We start from the raw sequence: 14,970 nt of genomic DNA, 5'->3' as shown, positions 1-14,970 counted from the left end.
CTCTGCCAAAAGCTACACTTACTCAGCTTGGCAAACAACTGGTGTTCCCGAAGCTTATCCAGCACAATCCTCAAATGCTCAGCATGCTCTTCTTTACTCCGAGAATAAACCAAAATGTCGTCGATGAAAACGATCACACACTTATCCAAGTGCTCCCGAAACACATCATTCATAAGCTTCATGAACGCTGCCGGTGCGTTCGTCAATCCAAATGGCATCACCACAAACTCATAATGCCCATAGCGTGTACGGAAGGCCGTCTTCCGCACATCTCCATCAGCTATCGCAATCTGGTGGTATCCCGATGCCAAGTCAATCTTAGAGAACCAAGAAGCTCCCTGCAACTGGTCCAACAACTCGTCAATACGCGGAAGCGGATACTTATTCTTGATGGTCACTTTGTTCAGACCTCTATAGTCGATACAAAGTCTGAAACTCCCATCTTTCTTTTTCACGAACAACACTGGTGCTCCCCACGGTGAAGTACTCGGCCTGATAAATCCCTTATCTGATAACTCTTCCAACTGTTTCTTCAATTCCGCCATCTCAGCTGGTGCAAGGCGGTATGGGGCTCGTGAAACTGGTGTTGCTCCTGGCTCCACCTCGATCGCAAGAACGTCTGCTCTAGCTGGTGGCGGCCCTTTTAAAGCCTCAAAAACGTCTTCGTACTCGGAAACCACTGGAATGTCATGCAGCTCCTGCTGACCATCCTCCTTAACCATCGAAATGGTCGCCAAAAATCCTTCTGCTCCTCTCTCCAGTAGCTCATCTGCGCGCAACATGGAGACAATGGAAATTCCATGGTGCGTCTGAATCCCCTGGAATATGATCTTCCCTTCTGCTCTGGGGATATGGACTCTCGCTCTCGGACAATCCAGTACTACTTGATGTCGTGACAACCAATCCATTCCAAGTATAACATCGTAGCAGCTCATCTCCAGCTCCGTCAAATCTCCGAGAAACTCAACTCCTCCAAGAAAAACTGGTACATTGCGATGAATGCCGACTGCTCCCAACTTCTCCGTGCCGGCAGTCTGAATCTTCTTAGCCTTCGGTTCGAAGACACCCCGAAAAGGCCAAGACTGGGCTAAGCGTGGACTCACAAAACTATTAGAGGCTCCCGTGTCGAATAAAGTGTGAGCTGACTTTCCTCCAACCGAAACCGATCCTACACGAGATTTTGCTAACTACACATGACAACCACAAACCAAAATACTCAAACACAACAAGTATGAAAAAGTCACATACCCGCTATCGGTTCAACTCCCTGGGGATCTCCAACTGTAAAGCCCGTGGAGCGATGGCTGGACGCTTCGGTGGTGGTGGAAGCGCTGCATTGCCTCTCCTCGGACAATCTCTGTAGATGTGACCCGGCTGGTTGCAGCCGTAACAGTTCCTCGCTGCCACTGCTGGTGCTACTGCTGCTGCTGGCGCTGCAACCTGAGTACGTGGCGGCTTCCTACAATTCTTCGAGATATGCCCAACCAGACCACAGTTAAAGCACTGGAGACACTCTCCAAAATGCTGGCGACGACAACGCCCACAACGGGGTGCTACAGTCTGCTCCCAAGGCCTCTTCTGCGACCCCGAAGCCCCTCCTGCCTTAGGCTGAACTGCTTTGGAGAACTTCTGCTCCTCACCCATACATTTCTCCTGCACAGCCGCCTTCTCTACCAGATCCTCCAAACTGGTGTAGGTAACCACACTGCACCTACCACGAAGCTCTACTCGCATCCCATCTAAGAACCTCCTGATCAGATCCTCCTCATCTATGTTGTTACCCACAAATCTGCGGAGCTGGTTAAACTCCCGCTCATACTCCCTGACAGACTTTGCACCCTGCCTCAAATGCTCGAAATCATTCTTCTTCTCATGCAAAGCTTCCCTCGGAAAATACTTCTTGTTGAACGCGTAAAGAAAATCATCATATGTCAGCTCGCCACGGTGCATCAATCTCACTCCATCCCACCAGATTGATGCATCTCCGCGCAAATACAACTCAGCGATGTTTAGCTTGAGCCTTGGTGGGCACGAGATGGTCTTCAAACACTTATCCAAATTGTGCTTCCAATCGTGAGCAACTGTAGGTTCCGTCGTTCCAGTGAAATGCTCCAAACTCACATACTTCATCTGTCCCAACACCCTGATAAATGTCTCATCAACCTCGGGCACCTGAACTGGGAAAGCAGGTGGCGGCGGTGGAACCTGAAAAACTCCTGGAACCGGCTGAACAGGAACCTGAGGGTACTGCTGGACTGGAGCCGGCTGATGTGGAACCTGATGATAATGCTGAACCTGAACTGGTGGAGCCTGCTGCATGCGAATCTGCGGACCCTGCTGTACTGCAGCCATCTGTCTGGCAACCTCCTGAGCAGCTATTCGGGCAGCCTCCTGGGCAGCTTGCTGGACTGTCTCCTGTGCAACCTGCCTAGCCGCATCCTGAACCATCTGTCTCAAAGCATCCTGATCAATAGGCGGAGCCGCCTGCTGCGGAACTGCGGGCTGGACATGCTTATCTTCAGCCTCTCTAGCAACTCTGGCAGTCTGAGTACGAATAACTCTCTTCCTGGGCGCCATCTGAAAGAATAGCGAAAAAGTTAACTTATGCCGATCTGTGGATACCAACATTTAAGAAGGAGTGGTACCGAAAGGAAAGGTGCTATTTATTTTTATTTTCAAAGTTCCCAAATCCCCGAAAATATTTTGAAATCGTCTAAAATCGTTTAAACCGAATAAACCAAGGTCTCCAAGATCGCCATCCCGGGTCGGAGCCGGGACGGAACCCGCTCTGATACCAAAATGTGACACCCGTCACTTTCGAAATAGTAAAAATAATTCGATAAGTACAAATATCTGAAATATCCATATATAAATATTTGAAAGTCAACATCCACGCTTGAATTCCATAATATAAAATAAAATCTGAAACATAAAGTACGACATAAACCGAGAGTCCGAAATACGAAATCACATAAACGATAAAAGCCCAAAGGCCTAGAGGCCCGATAACGATAAAAGCGATAAAACGATAGAAGCCCAAAAGCCCAATAGTAGTAAAAGCCCAAAAGCACCGGTCCGGTATAATCACTCCTGCTCGTCGGTCTCACCTGAAAGGGGGAAAGAAGGAGGGGTGAGCGACAGGGGAATCGCCCAGTGAGGTATGGGATGCTAAACCGCAAACCACTGACTCAGTTCATAGCACTACAACTATGTAGGCCTAGCTCTAGCATGAAGCAAACACGGTGTCTATTACACCACACAGAACAATCACATATGTCTAGTGGACTAGACACGCTACAACCAATGCGATAATAACATACCGCATTTCCTCATAAGGATATAAATATATATATATAACTCTACAGCGTCGTGAGTACAGTAGTCCACTCTGTACCCCCGCAATCTCCACAAACAAGCGGCCTAGTACATACGTCTCTGTACCCCGCTAAACACACGGCCTAGTACAGATATCTCCGTACCCCGCGATCTCTCAAACAAGGCGTAGCTAGCACAGACGTCATGTGCCCCCGCAATCACACGGCCTAGTACAAACGTCTCTGTACCCCGCAAATTCCGCGGCCTAGTGCAGATACCTATGCACCCCGCAATCTCAACACATGGACTAACAAATATACATATATATAATTAACAGTTTTTAGCAGCAATCATTTCAATCAACCGTTGAATCCTCTATTATCCTATTTCCGGTTTAACAATCAATATCAATAACGAACAACCAAGACTCTCAAACAGACTCGATTCAAAGAGACGGATCCATGTTTCGAAACTAAACTTTCCATAATGGTAGTACTAAACTAGCTCGGGATTTAACGGAGTAGCCCTCACCTTAGCAATGAAGAGAAGTGGTATATATGAACTCCAGCTGCTCAAATGGACTCCAAATCTGAAATCAGATCGAAATTTCGAGTCAGAACGTCTTTCGAACGGTTTAAAACGGGTATTTACGGAAAAGTCAACCCGCTGGTCAAAGATCAATTATTTAATTAATTATTTAATTAATTAATCCGGTTTATCCTAACCGATTTCCAATTGATTTTAACCGACCGGTTTAACCTAACCGAATTGAAATCAATTTAAACCGGCTAACCAACCGGTTAACCGAGTCAACCGAGTTGACTCACCGGGTCGACTCGGCCGAGTTGGCGAGTCTACGGCGAGTCACCGGTGGCGGTCACCGGCGGCAACGGCGGAGATCCGGCGGTGGCTTACCGGAAAGTTGGCCGGCGGCGACGGCGGAGCTGCGGCGGAGGACGGTGGTCCGGCGGCGGAGTTGCGGCGGAGGACGGTGGTCCGGCGGCGGAGTTGCGGCGGACGGCGGCGGCGCGTGTGTTTCACGCGCGCGCCGAGGCGAATCTTCGGGAGGCGCGTGCGGCCTCGTCCGGGCTCCGATTGAGGCGTGGTTGGTGTCTACGGCTTCGTCTTGACGAGAGGAACACGATGATGGTCTTGGATGCACGAGATTCGCAACGGTTAGAGAGTTATCGGCGAATTACTAAACGGACGAAACTAAGCTTAACTGCATGGCGGTTTCCGGCGATTCTAAGCTGCAGCGAACGATGGTGACGAGCTCAACGTGGCCACGGCACACAGTTGCTCCGGCGACGAGCTCAGGTGAGCTTTCTCCCTTCCTCTTCTCTCTCTCTCTCTCTCTCTCTCTCTCTCTCTCTCTCTCTCTCTCTCTCTCTCTCTCTCTCTCTCTCTCTCTCTCTCTCTCTCTCTCTCTCTCTCTCTCAAAGAAAGGCAAAATGGCCTTTGGGAATAGTTTGGGTCAAATTTTTGGGGTCATTACATTTAGGGTCATTACAGTATCTTTCACCTAGAGTCTCATAATAGATTTCTAGATTATCACTTTTGTAAACCATTTGTTTGCTTTGGTCAATCTCCAATTTGAAACGGTTTGTTTTCCAAATACGAATAACCTTTCTAATATCTTTTGTTGACAACATTTTATTTTAATATCTTCTAAAATTTTGAATTAGATAGCTGTACAAAGATTTTTTTTTTTTCTTCACCATTTTATTAGATTAGTGAAAACTTTACTTTAAAAAACATATGACAAAGACTATTTATAGATTTAGAAAGATCTATATGAATAATCACATCTTTTCAATTTATAGATAGTTATTTTAAAATGATATAATATATTTTGAGTAGACACATCAGTTCAAAAAACACTTTTATTATAGAAAGACATTTAAAAAAAGAAAAAATTCAAAGATTTATATGAATAATCGCATGTTTTCAATTTATAGGTAGTTATTTTAAAAAGACACTTTTACAATATAATTTGAACAGACACATTAGTTAAAAAAAAACACTCTTATTATAATAGACACCTTATCTATTTTAAAAACTTTTCAAATATTTATATGAATAGTCACATTTTTACAATTTATAGGTAGTTATTTTTAAAATATACTTTTACAATAGAAAGACTTTTTAAATTATTTAAATGTATATAAAATAGATATGGAAATGAAAGAAAAGACAATTCATTAACAATGTATGCAACTTTAAGAATGAATAGTCATATCTTTAGACGTTTTTAATAACCTCTTGAAAATTTAGAATGACAAATACACCCTTAAAAAAATGATAATTGCTTATACATATTTTGACAACTTTTTTAAAACCAATGCAACCTTTAAGATGAAAAATAAAATCTTTTAATATTTTGATAACTTCTTAAGAATCAGTGCAACCTCTAATTTTTTTTTAAAAACACACAAAGATGACAAAACATTATTATTATTATTATTATTATTATAAAAGGACACATCATTAAACATTTTGATAAGAAAGTTAATGCAACCTATAAGATGAAATGATTTGATAACCTCTTAAGAATCGAAACAACTTCTAAAAAGAAAAGACACAGCCTTTTAATATTTTGATAACTTTTTAAAAATTAATGTAACATATCTAAAATACAAATACCGAAAATATGAAAAACACAACTTTTTAATAGTTTAACAACCTCTTTTGAATCAATGCAACTTCTAAAACGAAGAGACACAACTTTTCAATATTTTGATAACTTTTAAAAAATCAATTCAATCTCTAAAATGAAAAGAAGCAGTTTTTCAATATTTTGATAATCTCTTAACTATCAATTGAACTTCTAAAATAAAATAAAAATACAACTTTTAACAGTAATTGAGATTTCTATTTTATCTCTAGTGGTAAAAAGTGTTTGAAAACTCACATACCTCACTTTATTTTTACTTAGATTACCACATGCTAACAAATTTCTTGCATCAACTGTTTTTTGACTAAGTGAAATTTTGGGTTTAGCCAAGCAAAAAAAAAACAGTACGAGCCATTCTAAGAATTGCTTTTTCCATTATCTCTTTAACTATCCAAAATCATTTGAAAACAAGTAAATGAAAAATTGTTTATACTCACTAAACATCGCTTTATCTTCGGACTAAAACTAACATGTATGTATTACTAAGATACTTGCCGCCGACAACATATAATGCTTGCTTGTCATGGTCTATCAAATAGATACATGACAGCAGAATTTAGTAGCATAGAAAAATAATTTACTTAATCGATAAAATCATACAATTGTTTTGATAATACACTATGTTTGTTAAAGAATTTGAAATTTTAGAATACACTATGTTTACCATAAAATGGCGACAATGAGGAGCTCCCTATAAAAGATATATAAATTTATATATTCAAACGTAATTAGAATAATCAAGTCTGTATGGTAGTTACTTAATTTACTTCACTTTCATGTATATTTAGCCAATTAACTCAAAATCATAAGACATGCAATTTAACCTTTTTTTTTTTGGAAATGAAAAAAAAAAAAAAAAAAAAAATGGAATAATGGATATGCAGATATGTATTAGACACTCATGGCACTTTTGAAGGCAAATCTATTTTACTGGAAATTGAATATGAATTATCAACTTCGTTTGCTTAAACTATTTTTTTCTTGACTGGTCGATTAAACTCCTTCAATGATGAATTACGCTGATCATTTACCCATTTGATAAATAAAAAATACAAAATGTATCGGTTAAAGATATAGGAAAAGAATGGAATTATAGCCAAGTATTCCACAACACATTATTTATAGGATGGAGAGACATAAGCAATAGACACAATTTTTCATATCAATGTTCATAACCGTTAGATGCAACTTTTCATGATTAAAATGGTAAAAAATAAATACAAAATTCTAAACTGAAAATTAACAAATGCATCTTTTTAAGATTCAGTTAAAAACAGTTATTCTCCAACAAAAAAATTAACAGTTATTCATTAATAAAATAATAATATAATTTATACATTTTGACAATTAATTTTAAATCATTATAACTCTTAAGAGGAAAAGACACAATATTAAAATAAAAAAGTTACATTGAGACATTTTGGCTATTTCTTTTAAATCAATGAAGTTTTAAGGATGAAAAAACACATTGTTAAAGATGAAAATATAGTACTTCTACATTTTAACAATTTCTTTTAAACTAATGTAACTCTTAAAATGAAAAAATGAAACAACGCAACCTTTCAACATTAATTATGATTACTATTACTAATAGTCACATCTTTTCAATCTAAAACTTGTCCTTTTTGAAATGATAGTATGATACTTAGATGAAAAGTCACCACTTTTCATTTTTAATAGTCACAACTTTTAAAATGAACACATAATCATTCAATTTAAGTGGAATTCACGAGCTTTGAAATTAATTGGGATTGCTTTCTTTTTGAAATGATACTTACACGAAAAGTCACAACTTTTCATATTAAATAGTCACAACTTTTTAAATAAATACATAACCTTTTAATTTTAATGGAATTCACAACTTTTGGAATTCACAGCCTTTAGATTTAATTAGGATTGCTATTATTAGTAGATAAACTAAACCACAATAAAAATGTAATATAGACTATATACAGTAGAACATTTATAAATTAATACTTATAAATTAATAATCTCTATAAATTAATAAATTTCGTCGATCCCAACTTGGGCCGGTGTAAAATATGACACAAATCGATAAAATAATAAGATAATAATATTTTTAAACTCCCATGTAAATATATAATCCCATTAAAATCATAAATTAATAATCTATCTCTATATATATTTTATATAATTACAAACTAAACATTATATTGTTGGTTTTATATCCACAATGAAAATACTTTTATTTTTTTAATATTTTAATATATTTTGATAATATTTAGTAAAATTATATCGAAAATCACATAACAATTCTATGAAACATAAAATATACACCAAATAAGATAATAAAATAATATGAAAGTCAAATTTCTAAAATTTAAATAATTTATATACGGTAAAATCAAATATTTTCTTATTTTATTAATAAAAATAGAAAAAAAATCTAAAAAATGAAACTTTTGTACATTAATATCTTTGTAAATTAATAAAATTTTAAAATCTTAGCATTATTAATTTATAGAGGTTCTACTGTATTTGTATATTAAGTGCTCACTATAAAATCATATAAATTTACAATTATCAAATGAGCATACGGGCCATTCGTGGTAATTGGCCTTCACTAGCTTTCTCTCTCATGAGACAATTGACGATACGACGAGTGACGACGATCGCCATCACTGTATGTCGCCGGAGTTGTCCCCTTATATCTTCTGGATAGTTAATAGCTGATTTTAATATCTTTTGATTTGTCAAACCGTTTTCTTCAGATGGACACAGTCTAGAGATCTTTGAATAACGATAATATACTTACTTAGGGTAAATAAAGCTAATAAAAATTAACTGTTTCATGCAGAACACAAAGTCTAAAAGTTTGATTCTTATGCTAAATTGAAAACTAAATGAATGCGAACTGTTTGTAATACTAATATCTCCGCCGCTGACAGTACATCTACACATTAAATAGATGATATGTATATAAAATTTTGTTCTTCTGCTCAAAAGCAGACTACTAAACTAACAATTCTAAAGTTCCCTTTCTTTTTAATCCTAAATAGTTCATGTCGCTGTTAGACAACAAGACACATCAATAAGACAAATCATGTGTGTAGTTAACACGCATGTTATTGCTGGTATGGTTATCAATGCGACCAATAGAATAGTTCGTGTAGCTAACACAATGAATAAGTGAATATTTATGTAGAAAATTACAAGGCAAGTGGCATAATTCATTTATGATAGAGGGATGGGATGTTCCAAAAAAATAAAAGATAGAGGGATGGGAAGGTGAATCAACCGAATTAAATGAGTTGACGCAAAACTTGCCAAGTCAAGCCAACACCAAACAGTTTCTTCTTCTTAAAGAGATCGAGTGAAGCTACAACATAACACATTACTTACAGTTACAACACAAACATAAACATGATGACTGGAAGCCATTGTTATTGCTTTTTTGGTATCATTTCCATCTTTTTTTCCCTCATAATCCACACTCTTTCTTCTACTACACCCCACTCTTGTCTCCACCACCAGAGAGAGGCTCTTTTGGAATTCAGAGATGAGTTTCCGATTGATGAGCTTGGCCCTAATCCGTGGAATAAGAGCAGTACTGATTGCTGTTTATGGAAGGGTATCACGTGCGATGATAGATCTGGTCAGGTGATATCACTCAACCTTGTTGAAACCTTTCTAAACGGCTCTTTCAAAACTAACAGCAGCCTTTTCAGACTCCAATATCTTCGTCACCTACACCTTAGTTACTGTGACATCCAAGGGGAGATTCCTTCTTCACTAGGAAACCTTTCTCGTCTCACACTTATTGACCTTTCTCATAATAATTTGGTAGGTGAGATTCCAGTTTCAATAGGCAATCTAAAGCGGCTAAGACATGTTGAACTTGGGGCTAACACTCTCATAGGAGCAATCCCAAGTTCATTAGGCAAACTAAACCAGCTTAGATACCTTAGCCTTGCGGCAAATGAGCTCACAGGAGGGATTCCTTCTTCACTAGGAAACCTTTCTAGCCTCTTAGAACTTAAGCTTTCGATTAATCATTTGGTAGGTCAAGTTCCAGATTCCATAGGAAAACTTAACGACCTAAGAGTCATTTCACTTAGTCAAAACACTTTAAATGGTGCCATTCCTATTTCATTCGCCAATTTAACTAAGCTTTATCATATTAGTCTCCGCTCTAATAACTTCACATCCACGCTTCCATCTGACATGAGTGTATACCATAATTTAGAGCATTTTGATGTTGCTGCAAACTCATTTCTCGGGTGTTTTCCTAAATCCTTGTTTACAATTCCCTCGTTACAAGTGGTTTATTTGGATGATAACCAATTCATAGGACCTATAGAGTTTGTGAATACATCTTCTTCTTCTTCTTCGTCTCCTAAGCTAGAAATTATATCCCTTGCTAGTAACATATTCATAGGCTTAGTCCCCGAATCCATATCTAAATTTCTCAACCTTGGAGAGATAAATCTTTGCGGAAACAATTTCAGTGGACATATCCCTAGATCTATATCAAAGTTAGTCAATCTCCAAACTCTTAATCTTGCCAGCAACAACTTGGAAGGCCAAGTACCAGCTTACTTATGGAGATTGACAACAGTGACACTTTCTAACAACTTTCTCAGCAGCTTTGAAAACCCTTCACAAGAAACACTGATCCAAGCGTTGGATCTGAATTCAAACTCATTTCAAGGACCATTCCCTCATTGGATTTGCAATACTAAAGGGTTAAGCTTCTTAGATTTGTCCAACAATCTCTTCAACGGCTCCATTCCTCTATGCTTGGAGGATTCCATTGCTTCTTTTAGTGACCTGATTCTCCGCAATAACAGCTTCAGCGGAACACTTCCAGATATCTTTGCCAATGCTATCGAGTTACGATCACTAGACGTCAGCCGTAACCAGCTCGAGGGAAATCTTCCAAAGTCTTTGATCAACTGCAAAGCTTTGCAACTTGTGAACATGGAAAGCAACAGAATCAAGGACGTGTTTCCATCATGGTTGGGGTCTCTACCGTCATTACATGTTCTCATCCTGAGATCAAATGAATTCCATGGGACGTTGCATCATCACCATGTGTTCGTTGGGTTTCAGAGTCTAAGAATCATCGATATTTCACACAATGACTTCACCGGAACCCTCCTTCCTTATTGTTTTTCCAGCTGGCGTGGAATGACCATATTGAGGGAAGAAGATGATCCATACATGGCAGATATCATCAATGACTCAGTCTTTTATCGTAACTCGATGGTAATGGTGAGTAAAGGAGTGGAGCTGAGCTTTGAGCGGATCCAACAAGACTTCAGAGCCATTGATATCTCTGGAAACAAAATTTATGGCAAAATCCCTGAATCTTTGTCTTTCTTGAAAGAACTGCATCTTCTCAACTTGTCAGGTAATGCCTTCACAAGCCATATCCCACGATCCTTGGCAAATCTGACAAAGCTGGAGACACTAGACCTATCGCGTAATAAGCTGTCAGGTCAAATCCCTCAAGATCTTGGTGAACTCTCCTCTCTGTCATACATGAACTTCTCAAGCAACCTTCTCAAAGGTCTAGTGCCACGAGGCACACAGTTTCAAAGGCAAAACTGTTCTTCCTTCTCGGATAACGATAGACTCTTCGGCCTCGAAGAAATCTGTGGAAAAATCCAAGTCTCACCTCCTACATCACAGCAACCTGAGAAACTGTCAGAGCCGGAGGAAGAATTGTTCAGCTGGGTAGCAGCTGCAATAGCCTATGGACCTGGTGTGTTTTGTGGATTGGTGATCGGACATATCTTCACTTCATACTATCATAAAATTTGGTCCAAGAAAAACACCATAAGTGGTCGTTAATCTCATATGCTGCAGTTGCTCTAAGCATTTGTAAATTGTATGTTGTCCAACGTCTTCTTCTTCGTGTTTATACTGAGTTTAAAAGATTTATAAACTTTATATTTATGAAGTATCCAGCAACTGTTAACAAAAAACATATAGAGGAAAATAGCATAGCGGCTGTAAGATAAATATAACAATGGAAAACAACAAAGATATAAACAACTTGAAAACCTGAAGCTTTAGTAGATTTGATCTATCTGCTATGCGAAACCAAGTTACATTACTTCTGGAAACCCACATGGATATGTATGTTTGCTTTTGTTGTTAACCTGGAAAAAAAGTTTATCCATGACTACAAGATCAGTGGCGGAGGCAATTCATTGCCACAGTGGTCAGATGACCCACATGAAATTATGAAAACATTAGAGCATCATTATCCACGGTTTCTTAGGACTAGATTCTTAGAAAAATATAAGAAACTGTTTCTTAATTTTCATCTTAATTTTCAACTAAAAAGTTAATAAACTGTTTCTTAAAATACTAAGAAACCGTGGATAACAATGCTCTTAAGGTTTTTATTGAGAATTTTAAAATGACCCTCGTCCAAAATATTTATTGACCCCGTTAAAATGTTTTTGACCCTAGTCCAAATTATTTATGGATCATAATCCAATGACAACATTAATTAATTTGCAGCCCATTAAATTTTACATACAGAATTACAACAAATCAAGCCCACTAATTAAATTAAACCCAACTATTAATATATTTCAATGACCTCTAATTATGATTAGTAGGGGTGGGCACTTCGGTTATTTTATCGGTTCTGTTCGAGTTCGGTTCGGTTTGGTTAGTTCGGTTCTAGAATTTTTCCAGCTGAAGTAAACCATAGTTAGTTTGGTTTAGATCGATTTCAGTTCGGTTATGTTCGGTTCGGTTTATATTCGGTTTGGTTTGTATTCGATTCGGGTTGTATTTCGGTTTGGTTCGGTTTAATCGAATTTCTCTTAGTTTATTTATTGTACAAGAAATCATGTTAACATAAATGTATGGTTGTCATGAAATAATCGCGTTGGTCATAATAAATATATGTAATACATAAGCTAAAAGAATAGTTTGATGTTTTCACTTTTCAGTTGTATAAATATATGTAACAAATTCTTAGAACTTGATATTAAAAATCTCACCAGAAGTTATTAGAATTGACACCACCAAAAGGAAAAATAGGCAGGAAAGAGAGTAGGAGACGCAGAAAAGAGACGCTGCGGAGAACTTTTGTTTTTAATTAGACTTGGTTTAGGTTTTAATTTTAGGGTTTAAAAGTATACGCTATTGAAAAAAAATTAAGATGGAAATTATGTGGGCTTAATGACGAATATTACAAAAGTTAGACGAAGTGTCATGGAAATCAAATTATATTAGGATTTCTTTCGTGCAAAAGAAAATTACGTGGGCTTAATCTTAGGATTTGAATATCTTGTTATTACTAATATTTTTAATTTAAATAACTATAAAAACACTTCGGTTTATCGGTTCGGTTCGGTTTAAACCGAACTGAACTGAACCGTTCGGGTTGGGAAAATCTTCAACCGAATGATTTGAAATGGACTTTGGTTTGGTTCGAATCAGTTTCGGTTCGGTCGGTTCGGTTCGATCGGTTCGGTTCGGTTTTTTTGCCCACCCCTAATGATTAGTCAGTCATTTAGACGTTTAGTTTTCTTCTTATCCTTTCTTTCTGAATCTCGTTGTCCATTGCAACAGAGGTAATAAATTTTACAACAAAGGTAATAAATATTTTATTTTGCAATAATTAATTTAAGCTTTCTTCTACTACCAAGTATAAATATAGTATTATACTTTTATAAATGGTAAAAGATCTTAAGAGTAGTTCTTATTTTGGCTTTTTTCTTCGGTTTCTAGATCATTTTACACTAAAATTGTTATGTTCTATAATTTCAAATGATGAAACATCAAATTTTTACATATAGGATATACCCTTCGCACAAAAACAGAATGATGGTTTGAGCGTGGAGTACATCTTTGAGATTCAGTGTAATGTGATATTTTTATTTTTCAATAGCTTATGTACTTTAAGCAAAAAGATATTATGACCCTGGTGAACATTTTTCCTGCCTCCGCCACTGTTGGAGATTACTTTGAATTCTTCCATAAGACTAGAATACTCCAAGATAATAAAAAAGACGAAAAAATCTGAAGCTGTAGTAAAGTTGATATGGTGGAAGAACCTAATCCTAGGACATGTTTACCCTGCATGACAGAATCCCAGTCTTCGCTACACGACCAAACACCAACCTTGAGTAATCACAATTAGAGCCTTGGTCACGATAAGTCCAATAAAGATGGCTTGTGAACCACTGGACTTCAAGATAGATGTGCAGTGCAACCTCTAAAAGACTCGTTTGTATCCCTTTTTTATTATTTGAGGAACATTGATAAAAAATAACCTTGGCTTCGTGTGTTTATTAAATGTGTGTCATTTCCTAGTTGTCATCACCACATGCACTCTCACCTCATTTTTTTAAAAGCCCTTTCTCAACTAGAATAATTACAAACAAATGCCACTGGTCATTACATTATACTATAAGATTTTCGATCAACATTATATTCGGATTTAAAAAAAAAACGGGGATTTAACTAAGGCAACATATTATTACCATTCAAAGATAGACTTTATTGTTTGTTCAAAAACTTGGAAGTGGTTCATTTAAATAAGGCAATAAAATATGTGTTTTAAGTCATTTACGCTTGAGTAAATAATTGATTCTTTAAACTTCGTACAACTAAGTTCTTTACGGTTTGAATTGGTTATTTTAGCTTGATATGCCGATTTGTAATAAAATATCATAACATGTATTGCTGTTCATATCTAATCTTGCAACAAGTAAACCATGTTTATCATAATGTTTTGAAAAACTAATATGAGCTTCAAATCGTTTTATGATCTTTTAGATTCAAGTCATCGAAAATCCCTTTTTTTATTCCCAAAACTTAATGCTTCAAATTTAAAAGGAAACACAATTGAATTAATCACGGGATCGAATATATTATAGAAAAGAAAAATGAGAATGTTAACGTATTCAAGGAAACAAAATTCGAAGAATTGAAATACTTACCTTAATCGATCGGAGAATATTTGTGAAATAAAGTTTGTGTGACCAGAA

The 14,970-nt window shown here is 36.8% G+C and overlaps 1 protein-coding gene and 1 long non-coding RNA gene across 2 annotated transcripts; one reads left to right on the top strand and one right to left on the bottom strand.

Annotated features, from left to right (window-relative positions):
* Positions 1-2,850: 2,850 nt before the first annotated feature.
* Positions 2,851-4,786, bottom strand: LOC125582041. Its single transcript, XR_007319869.1, has 3 exons — positions 4,231-4,786; positions 3,847-3,904; positions 2,851-3,107 (listed from the first exon to the last, which is right to left on the bottom strand). It is a non-coding gene; the product is annotated as an uncharacterized LOC125582041 (long non-coding RNA).
* A 4,487-nt stretch (positions 4,787-9,273) lies between these two features.
* Positions 9,274-11,918, top strand: LOC106452470 (receptor-like protein 12). The gene has a single exon (XM_013894598.3). The coding sequence runs from the start codon at positions 9,374-9,376 to the stop codon at positions 11,804-11,806; it is 2,433 nt and encodes an 810-aa protein (XP_013750052.1). The 5' UTR covers positions 9,274-9,373; the 3' UTR covers positions 11,807-11,918.
* The last annotated feature ends 3,052 nt before the right edge of the window (positions 11,919-14,970 follow it).

This window comes from Brassica napus, chromosome C2 (assembly GCF_020379485.1).
Source record: "Brassica napus cultivar Da-Ae chromosome C2, Da-Ae, whole genome shotgun sequence".
Classification (NCBI taxonomy): Eukaryota; Viridiplantae; Streptophyta; class Magnoliopsida; order Brassicales; family Brassicaceae; genus Brassica; species Brassica napus.
Note: the sequence above shows the minus strand (reverse complement) of the source record. Positions and strands in the feature narration are given on the sequence as shown.